The sequence below is a fragment of the Manihot esculenta genome, chromosome 10, assembly GCF_001659605.2.
Source record: "Manihot esculenta cultivar AM560-2 chromosome 10, M.esculenta_v8, whole genome shotgun sequence".
Lineage (NCBI taxonomy): Eukaryota > Viridiplantae > Streptophyta > Magnoliopsida > Malpighiales > Euphorbiaceae > Manihot > Manihot esculenta.
In genome coordinates, this window is record NC_035170.2 from 5,328,487 (window position 1) to 5,344,651 (window position 16,165).

At 32.2% G+C, this 16,165-nt stretch overlaps 2 protein-coding genes across 2 annotated transcripts; one reads left to right on the forward strand and one right to left on the reverse strand.

Moving 5' to 3' along the window:
- Positions 1-328: 328 nt before the first annotated feature.
- On the forward strand, positions 329-1,885 carry LOC110623901 (lysM domain receptor-like kinase 3). The gene has a single exon (XM_021768922.2). It carries the CDS (start codon positions 488-490, stop codon positions 1,772-1,774), a length of 1,287 nt encoding a protein of 428 aa, XP_021624614.1. The 5' UTR covers positions 329-487; the 3' UTR covers positions 1,775-1,885.
- A 2,739-nt stretch (positions 1,886-4,624) lies between these two features.
- Positions 4,625-15,269, reverse strand: LOC110625032 (ABC transporter G family member 24). The gene is made up of 14 exons (XM_021770520.2): positions 14,633-15,269; positions 14,195-14,271; positions 12,868-13,140; positions 12,405-12,468; positions 12,174-12,320; positions 11,947-11,981; positions 11,669-11,742; positions 10,464-11,398; positions 8,825-9,121; positions 7,708-8,193; positions 7,047-7,195; positions 6,460-6,749; positions 6,215-6,348; positions 4,625-5,084 (listed from the first exon to the last, which is right to left on the reverse strand). The coding sequence occupies exons 1-14, from the start codon at positions 14,872-14,874 to the stop codon at positions 4,928-4,930; spliced, it is 3,360 nt and encodes a 1,119-aa protein (XP_021626212.1). The 5' UTR covers positions 14,875-15,269; the 3' UTR covers positions 4,625-4,927.
- Between the last annotated feature and the right edge of the window lie 896 nt (positions 15,270-16,165).

Genomic DNA, 16,165 nt, shown 5'->3' on the forward strand with positions numbered 1-16,165 from the left:
CTTTCGGTTATTCACTATTAGTAGCATCCGACCCTTAAACTATACACCAAAACCCAACTCACCTCATTAGGCTAGGTTTGTTTTTTAATTTAATTTTCTTCCACGATCGATTGGACGCGCAAAATATCAGGACAAGTAGGCGTACATGCCACGTCTAGGCTAAAAGGAAGCAACTCTTTCATATTTTTAAAGAATCAGTAGCGATCCTATCATAACCCTGTTTTATCTTACTAGTTTATTTTCTCCTCCATCTCCTTCCCTTGCATCCTCAACTTTTATTTGAATCAAATCTATACATCCCTGACAAGGACACCACTGCGATCGTCCAAAAATCAATCCACGTTCAAAGTCTCCATCTTTCTCCAATTTTACACATTAATTTCTTCCTTTGAAACGGTTGCTTCTATCTATACCACCCACCGGGCTTCACCACCACCACCAACCACCATTGAAAGCCCAAGACTTTTTTGTTCCTGTTTGTTCCCTCATGTGCAAATCAAGAAAGAGGACAGACGTAACCCACTCTATCATCCCAAAATCCCGCCCTTCAAAATCTTCTCCTGAAAATCTCCCAGCATCATCATTATCTTCATCGTCTTGCAATTACCCAAGACCTAATTATCCACCATCATCCTCCATTAATTATTATTCTTCAGCCCTATATAACGGTTATAAGGACACTTCAAAATCTTCTTCTTCTTCTTCTTCTTCTATCTCAGCTAAACGCTCTCTCAAAAGCCTTAAAGAAGCCTCCCTACCAGACAATCCAAATATTTATGACTTTGCTGAAATCTGCAGAGCTACCAACAACTTCCTTTCAGAACCCTTCTCTTCCTCTCCCTCTTGCACCTCTTGGCGCTGCCAGATTCGCCAGAAAGATGTTATTCTTTTCCAGCGCAAGTTCCGGCGCGTTGACCCCATTAGATTATCGGAGCTCCAGCAGCTGTTATCCACTATCTGCAGGAGTCACCATAATAGCTTGATTAAGCTTCTGGGTGTTGCCACTTCAGGGAATTGTATATTTCTTGTTTACGAATACGTTCGTGGAGCCAGTTTAGCTACTTGTCTTAGAAACCCACAGAATCCCAGTTACACAGTACTGTCAAATTGGCTCTCGAGGATGCATATTGCTGCAGATATCGCTCATGGGATCGATTATATTCACCGTTGTGCAGCTTCAAATTCAGGTTTTGTCCATAACCATATAAAGAGTTCGAGCATCATAGTAGCTGAAGATTCATTACATGCCAAGATTTGTCACTTCGGGGTGGCGGAGCTGTGCGGGGAAATGGAGGAAAGGGAAGGATACATGTCGCCGGCGCATCCTCTTGGCATGAAAATTGAAGGAACAAGAGGATACATGTCGCCGGAGTATCTAGCAAGTGGAATCGTGACGCAGAAATCCGATGTGTATGCTTTTGGTATAGTGGTTTTGGAGCTGGTATCAGGAGAGGAGGCGTTGAGGTATGTGTTTGATAAAGGGAGTGGAGAATTTATCAGAGTTAGTGTGATTAATACGGCAAGAAAGGCAGTGGGTAGCGGTGGCAGTGGGGTGAGGAACTGGGTTGACAGGAGGTTGAAGGATTCTTATCCGGTGGATGTGGCAGAGAAGATGGTGGTGGTTGGGTTGCAGTGTGTGGAGGAGGATCCAGAGAAGCGGCCGGATATGGAGGAGGTGGCTGTTAGAGTATCCAAGTTGTATTTGGAATCCAAGAATTGGGCTGAGAGGATTTGCATGCCAAATGATTTCTCTGTTTCTACTGCGCCTCGATGAATGAATAATGCATAAAAAAATTTCACAATGCCATTCCTTCAAACAAATGGATGAAAACTTGACACTTGACGAGTTGACAGCTTCTATTGTTATCTGCATTTTTAGTTATATAAATTCAAGAACAATTTCAAATTCATGGATTCGGCTAAACATTTATAGGATTCAAAGAAGGGATATTGTTGCTCCAAGTCGACGTCTTGTGATGAATCATGCAAGTTATCTTACGCCACTTTTTTAAACTGTCTTGCCAAGAAAATGCAGGGTGGCATTCTTAGAACATTAGTCAGCGAATATTAAAATAAAAATTGAATTTAATAAATTTTAGTTCTAAAAATGTAAAATTATAATACAGCCCTTTTTAAAATATTTTCCTATTTTTATCTAATTTTTTTTCCTTCAAAAATAGTTTTGATCCCAATGTTAATACTAATTAGCAATTTTCACTTTTAGATTGGTATGATTCTAATTTAGATTCTTTGATTTTTAAAAACTATTTGTAATTATATTTTTTAATTTCAACTTAATTTCAAAATGATTTTAATTCAATTCGATTCGTGATAAAGAATCAAAATCAAATTAAAATAGTAAATGAAAATTCCGTTTGATATAATTTTATTTTCACAATAGCGATTTAATTTCAATATAATTCAATATAATTCTTATTCCTACGATAGCTATTTAATTCCAATATCTTTGGTTGTTATATATATTGTTTTATGAAAAAAAAATAGATTATTTTATTTAATGAAAAACTTATTTTTTTATGTTTAATATAATATGATATTTACAAAAATAAAGCTATTTTGATTGGTCCAAAACAATTATTCCATTTGATTTCAGAATTATAGAACTTGCATACTCATATTGGAAATGACTAAATTTAGAATGAATTTAGATTTTTTGCGTAGTCCATTTAAACCTTTGCAAAGTCCGCTGATGCTACTCTGAGCTTTAACTCGGTGTCTTTTGACTTGACTCAAATTTTATAGTCTTGTGACCTAAATATTGAATAATGCTTGACCGACTAATTATATTTTCTTTTTATGGAGAATTTAAATTATAATTATTTTATTTTATTTTTTTCAATACATATTCAAACATTTATAAGATTATTAATAACATTTTCTTTATGAGCTTTTGTCTCTTTAAAAGCTTTATCAATAACGTAATTTAAGACTTAACATCACTCGATAATAAAAATTACAATCTTATTTTCGATCGCTTTATAACTACGAAATCATCTATTCTTACTCTAAATTAAATAAATTCAATTCAAAATTTTGAGCTAATTAAATTTATATTCTAACCTTAAAATCTTGAAAAATAAATTTAATCCTTCTTTGTCTGAATTTTACCCATTTGCCTTAATTATTTCTGATAAAAAAAAATTAATTCAAATTATTTCTTAAAAAACTATTAAATAAAAAAATCTAAATATTTACGTTAATTTATATTTATATTCAAAATTTTAAATTTTAAATAATAAAACTAAAATTTTTTTGTTCTTATCTTAATTATAAAGAAGAAAACTAAATCAAACATGAAAAGTTAATAATAAATTATAATATAATCCCTATAATTTTATTTAACTAATAAAATAATTCTTAAAATATATTTTTTTATTTCGCCAATATTCTTTTTTATTAATCTTATTATTTACTTTTTCATTCTTATTTTTATATACCTATTGTTGTTTAATAAAAATTTAAAATATAAAAAATTATAGTATAAAATATATAATATTTTATTTTATTTTATTAATATTACTAATTTAAAATATAATTTTTATTGAATTGGCCAATAAATTAATATACATTACAAATATTAAATATTTAAAATAACTTACAAAAGATATAATTAACATATTTATATTTTTATAAAAATCATAAAATGATAGACTTTAATTTACACACTAATATTTTATTTTATTTAATATTATTAATATAAAATATAATTTTTTATATATTAAAAATACGTGTAGTGATAGTATAAATTTTCAATAAAATATTTTAATATATAATATTTTATGCAGTCAAAATTTATTTATAATAATTATTTATTTAATATTATAAATGATAAATATAAAATAATTATACTCTTAATATAAAATTTAAATTAAAAATCCATATATTTATTAATATAAAAATTTAGTAATTATATTATAATTTATTATTAACCTTTTAAATTTAATTTAATTGTCTTGATTATAATTATGATAAATTGAAAAAATTTAGTTTTATTATTTAAAATTAAAAGTTTTGAATATAAATATGTATCCAATATAAAACTGTTACTTGGAATAAAGAGGATATTTTTTAAAATAAAGGGGCATTCTGGTAACTTCATTTTTTAAGAGAGGGATAAAATGGGTAATTTGGATTCTTTTAACTTATAAAACTGTTAGCTCAGGTAAGAGGACATTTTTTAAAATAAATATGAAGTTAAAGAATTTTATTTTAATAAATTAAAATCGAGTGATTGAAACGAAATTACTATTTGAGCACGATTTGGTGCAAATTACCCATTTGCATAATCTAGAAATTATTATTTAGTTTTTATGATATAAAAATATTAATTTATTTATTTATTTAAAAAAATATATTAAAATATTATTGAAATGTTAAAGTTTTACTAATTAATTATTTTATTAAATATTATAAAAAAATTTAAAATAATTTAAGAAGGAGAAAATAATTAATTAAAATTATTACAAAATCGAAAAACTAATAAATAAATTAAACCTGGGAGACAGAATTGAAATTTCCCATATGCGCTTAAAGCCATCTTTGGACTATAAAATGTAAATAATAATGATATGGATCATGTGAAAAAAGAGCAATAAATTCACACTGGACAAACCCACAATGCCATAAATAAGAAAAGATAAGCAGAACCATCATATCAAATATTTTACAAGAATGGATGACCTACAATCCCATATATGACAAAAACCTAAGAAAAAACAAACTGTTGCAAGAATTTTGCACTAGGTATGTCCTAGATTATGCTGCAAAACTTAGTAAAAAATCTCATTTATAATCATGAATTGAATTTTTTAAGGTGGCATTTCCTCCTGATGCTGCGGAATTCCACATTTGTATGCAGATACCAGAAGTCTACAATGCCAAGAGAATGGAGTTCAAGTGTGAAAGTCTACTTCTTTTTTAATGTTATCATACCAAAAAACGCTAAGAAACGAGTAACCATGCCGATGAGGATGAGAATGGATATACAAAGACCCCAGTGATGGAGATTGTACCCACTTTTTAGAAGCATACCACAGCGAGTAATTAACCACACCCCATAATACCTGAATAAAAAAAAAAACAAAAATATCAAGAAATTCATCATCAACGAACATAAATATTTTTAATTAATTTTTAAATTTTTTAAATTTAGATCAAATCTAACTCACGTCGAGGAGAAATGTGCTTAGGCACCCAAATCGACGTGAAATTCATGCATGGTACAATCAAGGAGGTAAATTATATCATGTGTCCCTCAACTTTAAAGATAGTTTAATGTTCGTCCTCAACTTCATTTTGTTGCAAAAAAATCGATCGACTTTAATTTTATCTCAGCAAAAGTCCCTATCACTTGCAATAGTAGGTTTGCAGGTTAAAAAGAAATTTAAAAAAAAAATTACCTTTTTCTTCTCTTTTCTTTGCTTTATAAAATTTATTTATTTAATACTTTAATTAAGATTTTTAATATTAATTTATTTAAAATATTAATACTAATTTATTTAAAACATAAGAACATTAATTAAAACATTAGGTGCATAAATAAGTATTGGGAATTTTAATAATTTTACAAAATAATATAAAAGTAATAGCATTTTATTTTAATAATAGAAGTAATAATTAACAATCACTAATTTTATTGTTAAATACAATAAAGATAATACAACATTTTATTAAATTAATTGTAAAAGTAAGAGAAAACTAAAAGGAAGGAGGAGAAGAGGACAATTTTGTTATTTTTAACTTGGAAACCTTTTGTTATAGGAATGGGGGACTTTTGTTGAAATAAAATTAAAGTTGAGGGGATTTTTGTTGAAATAAAATTAAAGTTAGGGGATTTTTGTTGAAATAACATGAAACTCTTAAAGTTAAGGAATAGTAGGTTTGCAGGCTGCTGCTATTATTAAATACTCAAATAATTTGTGCATAATTGAGACCATGCAACTTCCATCTGTGATTAACACTACACTCTTGTAGTTCAGGTTTTCATATATACCCTTCAAGAAAGTGGAAATATAACTACAATTTTTTATCGGTAAATATTCTGTAATTTTATCGTCGATATTTCAAATGGTAGATATTTCAAATGGTCGGTAAGTGATCAATAATTTATTTTAACGACCACTTTCTTAATAATTTGATCGGTAACACAAAACCATCATGCATTAGTAATGCAAAAAGAAGATGATTGTCATACCTCTCAGCATTTGCAATCACAAATGCTTCCAAAGCCCACTTTGGGTAGCATAAATTAGCTATGTTCTTCAGTGTATTACTCTGGTTTGCTTGCGTCGCAATGAGAGTCAAAACAACTGGAAGAAGAACTGACCACTGTAAAGAAAAAAAAAAAAAAAAAGAGCTTGTCAATATGAGCGAAGTAACCTATGTGAAAATCTAAATCAAAAAGCAGATGATCCTTTCATTTGAACCATCATCACTCACCAGTTGGGCTGGACCAGGTTCAAAAAAGATGGCCATTGCGTAGGCTATACCAGTTACACAGTAAATAAGGCACAGCAGGACAATATAATTATCTGTGAAGGAAGATCTTGGGTTTGTGAAAGAATAGAACATAGAGAGATACAGGACAGGCTTAATCAGCGTATTAAAATGGTCAATTGTATCCTTGGCAAGAAAGTAAGCCAAGCTGCTGATGCCAGATGCACTCTCCCTCCAGTACTGTAACTTGTCAAGAGAAAATGATCTCAGAGCCGCTATTTTGCAAAGGAGCGCTGGATCAGAGTTAAAAGCAGAGGTAAGGAAACAATTTTTTTGGCGTATAATGATAAAGTAAGTGATCCATATTAAAAATTAGATAGATAGATCAAACATCACTATCAAATGTGTTTGTGTTTTCTGCCTTCTATGCAATTTTACAGTCCAATGTGATAAACGAAAATCTGAGTTAGCTGGAGTAAAGAAATCAAATTTCTATAAATAAATAGTGATTTTCTGCAATTGCAAATCAAGACAGCAAATTGAATTCATAAAAACCAAACAACTGAGCAACTGAGAGTTTTCCAACTTACAAACTGCAATAATGGTATATGTGTAACCAGCAGCCCCAAAATTTTGATCGTTCACTTTTGCCAAAGATCCCAAGCAGGCTCCAGCTAGCAATAAGATCAAATAATCCGTTGCCTGTATTTTTGCTTCCCTTAGTCGTTGTTTACCTACTCTGCAAGATTGGGAAGAACAAGAGTTAGGAACTTTGGATAACGGAACGGAAAGCACTCTATATTATACAGATAGCTCAAGATGTTAATTCGCACTTCCCCTTCCTTGGATGCAAAAGTCCTGCTACTAATTATTTAGTCTGCAAATGCTGATTAAATGTGACTAGCATTTTGACATGCAAGGAAATCCACATGTTATTATATTTTTGAAAGACAATCCACAATTATAGTATTCTTTAACAAAGTTGCCAAGTAAAAACAACACCTTATCTAGTAATAGGACATAGGGTAGGGATGAGCAACAACGATTGGCGATATCTTTCAGACACAACCACTGCAGAAGCCTCATTATTGGTTGTACATTACTAGTTACCTCTTCATTTTAACAATTTACAATCATAAAGATACTTGTTGCCAAAAAAAAAGCAACCGAAAATACATGAGATGCTTGTGCAATTTTTATTATACTCAGATATCTTCAAATGTCATTAATCATAATTTAATAAGAAGTTACCTGCCAAGGAAGTATTTGTATTGCCGGAACACACCTGGAGTTCTTCGATTTGACAAGTCCCTGGACTTCAAAAAATTATGTCGTATCTTATCCTTGTGCAACTCCACATGACTCTTCATGTCTTGCCACAATTCCCCTGCAAAAGATTGTTCCTCCATTCCAGCATCACCGAGGTTGGACTCATGTGCTGGATTTACTGGGGATTCAAGCCCAGCAGCAAACTGCAGCATATCTGGGGGTATGGGATACCCATTGTGAAGCATCCATCTGACAGGAAGCTCTTTATAGTTCACACCTGAGCTTGCACTTGGCACCACTATACCCTCCAAAATGTCAATATAGTGGTCAGGGGGATTAACACGCTCTGGCACATTAATCCCGAGGCCTGCAAAGTATTCTTCAACTTTCCTTGCTGGACCATGATAGACAATAAGGCCGCCTTTTGCCAGCAATACTAAGTCATCAAACATTTTGAACAAGGTATAGCTGAAAAGGAAGTTTGTAGCTATTAAAAACGATTCAACTGCAGAAGAAACCAGACTCAAACTATACCAAGAATGCCAAATGAAGTTAAAGGTCATGGTATACCACTTGAAAGTTGGTTAAGGTATTTGGACAAGCGTTGTGTAGTGGTAACAACATGCAATACTTTTACCAATTCAACTATCAGACAGCACATTTATCCATGACAATGAACTAAGTTTAATTAACTTAAAAGTTCTGAATGAGCCTTCAATTTTACCTTCTGACACTTACATTTGCATGAAGTACGGGTCAATTTCAGAAAACCATTACAATGATGCATGACAGGCAATAAATATCAGATGGTAATATTGTCCAATGGAAATGATAAAACTTTAACCTGATATTTATAATTGAGTGGCATCCTCTTCTTCAAATATACATAATTACTCTGCTATAAATATTTGGTGTTTGGTTACCCTATACCATCCACATGATTTCCACTTCTTTTACACTTTTCTTAGTTAATATAAGCTTATTTTCTTCATTCATATGGTATGCCGTGCTTGTGTAACAACAAGATTCTAATGAGACTGAGTTCATATTGTGAAAAGCAAAAGATCTAAAGATGCAGATCAGGTGTTGTGGAAATTACCTAGGCTGGTGAACAACCATGCAGATGTTGACCCCTTCAAGAGCTTCACGGCGAAGTGCTTTGAGAAGAAGCTGAGATGAAGCACTGTCTAAACCAGATGTGGGTTCATCTAAGATCAACAGTGAAGGTTCCATTACCATTTCCAGTCCAACATTTACTCGCTTCCTCTGGCCTCCCGAAATTCCTCGCTTCTCTACCGTCCCAACCAAGCAATCCCGCACTGTCCGTAGCCCTAAAGACTCGATAACTCTTTCAACAATCAGAACCTTATCCGGTTTTGGCAAGTCAGCAGATAGTCTACAATAAGCAGAGTGACAGAGTCAATTATGAGAAAAAGAAGCACCAACAAGTGCAGAGGGATTAATGAAAGGCCATCATTGAAATTGCAGAAAGAAATAGATGAAACAAGGCCAAGGAAGAAGTAACATAGAAGCAAATATCCATTAGCAAATGTTTAGAGCAACTATTCGTAAATCTCATCACCAGGAGGACAACAAATGACATGGAGCAAGTTGATCACACCGCTATATCAAAGAGATGGATATGGGAATGGTATTAGAGAGATGGTTTGGCGTCTCATGCTTGATTGTTTGTTGTGTTCTTGAGTGACGGATCATGTCACAAGACGATTAACAGGGAAGGAGCATATTGGAGGGAGCTCTTAACACCTCAGAATCGTTAATAAAACAGCCTTAAATCTCAAATGTGTTTGTAAGTAATCTACTCTTTTATTGAATAAAGAGAAATCCCAACTTCTAATTAAAGTAAAAGTCTTATACAAGCAATCATTAGATAAGAAATTACTAAGATAAAATAATAGAAATCTAATAAGAAACTATGAGATAAGTGCAATATGTTTTTTGCTAATAAAATATGACTTTGTTAAAATATGGATTTAGTTTATCCATTATCTATAACATTGCTATTCAGCAAAACATCAATATTTTTTCTACTTTTTGAATAACTTCCCAGTTCCCCTTCTCTATTGATTCAGGGAGAGGGGTGGGACTCCTTTTCTCTTTGTTTTCCTAGTCTGGTCCTGTAATGTTAAAATTGAAAAAGAACCAGAGCAAAATTCTAGATATACTTATTCCAAATTTGTATTAGAAAAAAATAATTCAAACCAATCATATGATGCTTAATTTCATGAAGACAACGATGCAAGAAGAAAAAAGTTTTACCACCTTGCATCTAGCATACATTTAATTAATTTAGCTTCACTTAGATTAGATGAGAAGCTATTGAAAGAAAAAATAGTAGGGCCATAGACTGAGCCAATAAGTTCGAATAAGATATTATAGCAAATATAGCTACTGGCCCCTTGTCTTTTTTTCCTTTTACTTTTCTGAATTAAATTGATGACTTTGCTCTAATTATTTAATCTCCTCAAGCTAGACATTAATTTCCACATTCAAGTAACAACCTTTCGACAAACAAAAAATTAACAATCTCATATAATAACTCCTGAATAACTGCATAGCTGCACCCCCCTCCTACAGTCCTCCATATAACACAAGCTATTATTTATTAGTCTTGAACTCATAGTTACCACCTAACAACAATATGATTTATCCTGTATAGGGAATTGATAATACCACATGAAATTGCTGTTGACATGTTAAAAAAACATGACATATACCTGCAATGAGCGCTGAACCAGAGATTTTCTTCCACAGTTAAGTTTCCATGTACAATATCATCTTGTGGAACAAAACCAATGATTTTCTTATATGAGTGGATGGATTGATTTTTCCCATTTATGAGAATCAAACCAGTCATCCTGCATCCAGTTGGTTTTCCTGCAAGAGCAGAAAGAAAGGTTGTCTTTCCAGCTCCTGATGGACCCATGACAGCTGTAATACGGCCAGGCTTTATTATTCCTGTTACACCCCTTAACAGATGCTTGTTTTTGGCTTTCAAAGTAAGTGTTAGGTCTTTGAATGAAATCTCAATTAAAGGCCTTCTCTTGATTTCAGAGTTAGTAGCCATCTTAACTACTCCTGAGAAGGTAAGGTTCTTGTTCGCTAGCTCCATAGCTTTCTCTTTCTCAATTTGAGCATAAGCATATTTGAAAATCTGGGTATTAGTGGTCATTTGTTCTCCCTTGGGCATATGTCCTGTAGCATTTGGATCTGCAATTTCAAGATTGATACCCTCATAACCATCAGGGTCATACTCAATTTCATGCATCACTTGCATGAGGTCACCAGGTTCCTTTTTCTTTCCTTTTGATGGTGCAGATGATGGCAGAGATGTAGAAACAGAAAATGTACTCGAGTGTGAAGGTGGATATAAATCATCTTCCATATCAGATTTATCTTGATTCAAAATCTTAAGTTGTTCAGGATGTTTTCCATATTTTTTACGAGAAAATGTTCGTGAGAGATGAGCTTGCAATCCACTTGCATGTTTCTTAGCAGCATCTTTTGCAGCTTTCCACCTTTGATGTGCTCTTGCTGTTTCCCTTGCACTTCTTGCTGCTGTTTCTCTTGATTTGGCCAGTCTCCTCTCTCGAGTGGTGATAACTTGGTCAGAGCAGTTGTAAATAATGAGTAACACAGTAGTCAAAGCAGCCTGCATAAGCAAACAAATGCATCCATGTCCATTAGTAGATGCTTCATGTAGAGATTTAGAGAAGAATGTAATGCATGCACAAAAAGGTCATGAACATGCAAAAACTGAATTAAAGAAATACTCTTAAGAGTTTTCTAGGAGGCATAAATAAGTTGTATGAGCATTAGATTCAAATCATTTGCCTCAACTTAAAGGCTTAACAATGTTTTCGTGAAGCAAGTTAAGTGTAGTTATTACACCACTGCATCAGATGTAAATTGACCGACTTACTATGAGCATAATTCCATATGCATGAATATTTTGACTTGTAGAGTTTGCTTTGCATGAAGTCAATTTGAAACAACCTGCAAGATAATCAGCAAGGGTCAAATCCAACAATATAGGGGAGAGGAAATGTAAAAATCCAGATATAAAACAAGACATATAATATTGCTCCTATATGAATCCTGAATACCAAACCCAAAGAAGCAAGGGCACATTCACACAACACTAGAAAAATTTACTAATAAAAATGTCAATGACAATAAAAAGAATAACAAAATCCTTACGTTTCTCAGATGTGGAGCCCATCCTGCAATAATTTCTGAAATTGCATGAAGACATGAGATAACATCAGTAAATGAACAAGAAAGACAGCCAGAAATGTTTAATAGTTGTCAAAATCACACATCAACCGGTTAATCACAATGTTAAAACATTACAGCCTTATTGTGAACACATTACACAGGATAGTCACAACCAGCAAAAGTAAGTGAGGTTGGGGAAAAACTAATACCCACTGCTGCAAGAATTTTTCTGGACTGTTGTCGGACAGTATGATCCTGCAGAACAGAATATCTCACTACTACTGCCAACATCGGCCCATATGTTAGCTCCCCCACAAGTAAGGTTTGGTTGTCTTGGAGGTAGTTGATAATGATATCTGCCAAATAATATACATGTTTTGCACATCATAGGCCAGTCAGATGCATAAAATGATAATTGGAGAACTTGATTCTGAACTTACGGTTCACAAACACCAGTTGTCTTATTGAGTTTTGCAAGTGGGCAATAGGAACCTAGTGGGCATGCTTCAGAAAATAATAAAAATGGCAACAGACAAAAAATATCAGAGGTTGACCAGAAAATTTACATACAATCACATCAATCAAGCAACATTTTCCAACTTGATTCTTGGGATACACAAAGTGATTAAGTAGTAAACTAAATGGTAAACTAGAGAACTACATGATGTTTGATTTCTTCTTCTTCTTTTTTTTGTATGAGTGATGTCCTAGTAACATATAATTATAAAGCACAAATCATCATTCAAGTTTCTGGTTTGAGGTAATCAATACATATATAACACCTAGAACATAGTACCCCCAATTCCAGCAATTCCAAATAAGTTAAATTAGCATATGAAGGATTCTCAATTGACATATGCAAGTTACTTGCCAGAAAAAATTCCAGCATGATCGAGTACTTACGTATCATGCACGTGATACCATGAGGACAGAAGAAACCCTCACAACAAGCGTGACAGTTGTGAGTTCTTGCAGGAATGTTACGTGAATTTTCAAGGTCAACTGGCTGATCCTGACCAATGCTGCATGCCCATCCCGGCTCACAACCAGAAAACCATGAAGTTAAATTACAGTTCTTGTTAGGTTTCAAATAATTGTCCTGTGTTGATGGCTCAAAGAAACTGTTGAAGTAAAATCTCATTTCTGCTGCTGTACATATCCTTCGTGTGATATCTCCTATTCAACACAACAAATCAACCAAAACATTTCAAAAAACCTAAGAATACGCCAATCTTATGGAATCATATCAGAGAAGAATGTTTCAATTCAGATAAGACGGAAAAAATCAACAAATGATGTAGTCACTGTTCTGTCCAGGAATTTTTATCTTCCTTAGATGCAAATTATTTCGGCCTAATTGTATACTTCTAGCAAGTTGCAGAAAGCAATGGAAAATAAAGAACACACTGTCATGATTGCACCACCAAAAAATTACCATCACTTTACTGATGAAGAAAATAGCCGACACAGTTAACTGGATACATTTGAGAAAAAAAAATGTGACATCTAGCAAAATCAACTTGAATAAACCTCATATACTGTTATTTATGTGGCTTGAATTTTGGATATAATGTCTTAAGAGCTGGATTGTGACTCAGACCTAAAAAGTTCCACATTGCAACCCGAATTGGATAAAAAATGGAAATCTGTGTCAAGAGTCGAGAGCGAGAGCTGATAGGCCTAAGCCTGTAGCCCAACATGGATTCCACATGGAAGTGCAAGGGGCTTTGCCCCACAATATAGAGGGTTATAAATACTTGTACTTTTTCCTGCTCTGGATTGTGTGAGATTTCAGGAAACACTGGGTTAGGATTTTAAGAGTTCTGAGAGATTGAATCACTTTTTTTTCTCAATCATAGTAGAACTTTATCTCTGCCTTATCCGTAGACGTAGAGCTCTTTCTCTATTATTGCAATGCGTGTGTGTGTGTTTTTAATATTGTGGTTAGTCTCAACGTATAAGATCCCAGTATTTATCTTTTTGTCAGAGCACAACGATGTAGCCCAGCCATCCACATCTAGTAACTAAATCAAACAGAAATAACATAATGCAAACTATATTTTATTATGATTTGTTATCCAGACGTGAAAATCAGCTAAATCAGTTATCACTCTGGTTTCACAACTCTTACCTAAATGGGTGCTAGAAGAGAATAAAGTTTTAAAGTATCTTGCAAATATTCATTTCTCTTCCACATTTCTCAGCACCCAAACAATGTTGTCATTAGTACCTTTAGATTTTTGAATGCAAGCAGACAGGAAATCCAAATTGGAAGAGTAATTGAATGCTTGATTCCAGTCAGCTTCCCTGCAACAAAATAAGCTTTTAAGCTAAACCCATATTGTATTCAGCAAAGACATGGAACCTTAAAAGAATAGAAATAGGACAAAACATGTGCTTTTAAAACAAAAACAAACTATTCTGAGACTAAAAAAGAAATGTTTTTTTAAAACAAATCTAGAACAAGAAATCAAGGAAGACACACACGAGGAGGTGCTATTTAATGCATAAGATTCCCATTATTAGCAACCTAACAAAACAAAAAAGCAGCACTACACGAAGCATACTTCGAAACATTGACACAGTTAATCATTAACAACCCAGATTCCAGAACAACATATTTTTACGCAAACCAAACGAAAATAGAAGCTCTATAAAGAAAACTCACGGATCCTTCACGCAGAAATCGGACCGCTTACTGATCTCTCGACTAAGAACAGCTGTCAAATTTGATAGCCGGCTATAGACAAGCTGGGTGATGAGAGGACGAATAGCAGGATTGTCGATTTCATTATAGTCACCCACATCCTGACAATGGACGAAATGTAACAAACCAAGAGCAAAAATTACCCATAATACCAATGACCAAAAACTACTAAATTTGATCTTCTTTATGTTCATTTCCCACATTGATGACAAGTCAAGTGAACAGAAAAGGCTAGATTTGTGCCCAAATGGAAGTAAATGGAGACTCAAAAGTTATCAAGATAGTAAAGGAAGCTCATTTTAGGCAATAATGGGAAAGGTGAATCTAGAAAACAATGAACAAATTTTCAACTGAAAAATAAAAAAGAATACGGTAATGATGAAATCCAGAGTTCATAGGAAAAGGGTAGGGCATAGAATTTGAAACTTGAAGCTGGTTTTGTTGGGGCCAGGAAAGGAGTTAAGGAAGCATATGGGTAGCTTCAAGTCAATGGTGTTTGGAGGAAGGAGAGCGTTCATGTCTTAACGACTTGGCATAATTGCCGGCTGTTAAACATGTCGTGTCGGGGTTTGATTCTGTTGTTTTATTAACAAGAAAGACTTGAAAGGAGTATCATGTTTTATTCGAATTTTCCATTGGAAAAGGCATTTGGCAAAAGGTCATTAAGCTCTTGAAAATATTTTTCTAATGTTTGGACCCGAAAATTTACTATTTAACCCAATGTTATAAAAAAATTATCATTTAATTTTTAAAAAAAATACTAAAACATTTTAACCGTTTTAAAAAATTAATTAATTAATTATTCGATTAATTTTAATTATTAAATATTTTATTATTTAGTTATACGATTTATAAAAACTCATTATAGTCTCTCAATTTATAAAAATTTACTAATTAATTTTAAAACTTTTTACAATAATATATGAATTAATTAATAAAATTTTAAAATATCAAATATATTTTAATATTTTATTTAAAATTAGAAGATAAATTAATAAATTTTTTTATAATATAAAAACTAAATAATATTTTTTTTTAAAAAAATCAAGAGAAACTTACTTAAATTCTAAGTATTGTCTATTTATGAGTTAATTTTTATATTTTTAAAAATTTATTAAAATATTCATATATTTTAATTTAATAAATAAATTAAATTTTTCATCCATTTTTCCATTAAAATCTTACGAAAAGTGGAGAGAAAAATTTTAAACTCCCATATTGCTCTTCCTCTTTAGTCTATTAATTAATAAAATCATTCTCTCTCATAGAAATCTCTCTTTTTTTTTTGAAATAAAAGAAATCTCTCTTTATAAGCATAATTATCCCTGTTTCGCTGAAATACTTTTTAATGTTAATATATATAATTTATCTTTCAAAAAAAAGTGTTAATATATATAATTTATATTTTATTTAATAATATAACAACCCGAATTTTTTATTTAAAATATTATTTTATTAATATTATAATAGTTGAGAATTTTAAATATTTGTTCA

What these genes read in the sequence shown, in the direction of transcription:
- LOC110623901 (XM_021768922.2), top strand. Translation starts at nt 488, where the DNA reads ATGTGCAAATCAAGAAAGAGGACAGACGTAACCCACTCTATCATCCCA.
- LOC110625032 (XM_021770520.2), bottom strand. Translation starts at nt 14,874, where the DNA reads ATGTGGGAAATGAACATAAAGAAGATCAAATTTAGTAGTTTTTGGTCA. An exon ending in TGGTTCAGCGCTCATTGCAG is followed by an intron (nt 9,122 to 10,463) that starts GTATATGTCATG and finishes TGCTTATTGTAG; the next exon opens with ACTATCTGCTGACTTGCCAA. An exon ending in ATGGTTGTTCACCAGCCTAG is followed by an intron (nt 8,194 to 8,824) that starts GTAATTTCCACA and finishes CTTCCTTTTCAG; the next exon opens with CTATACCTTGTTCAAAATGT.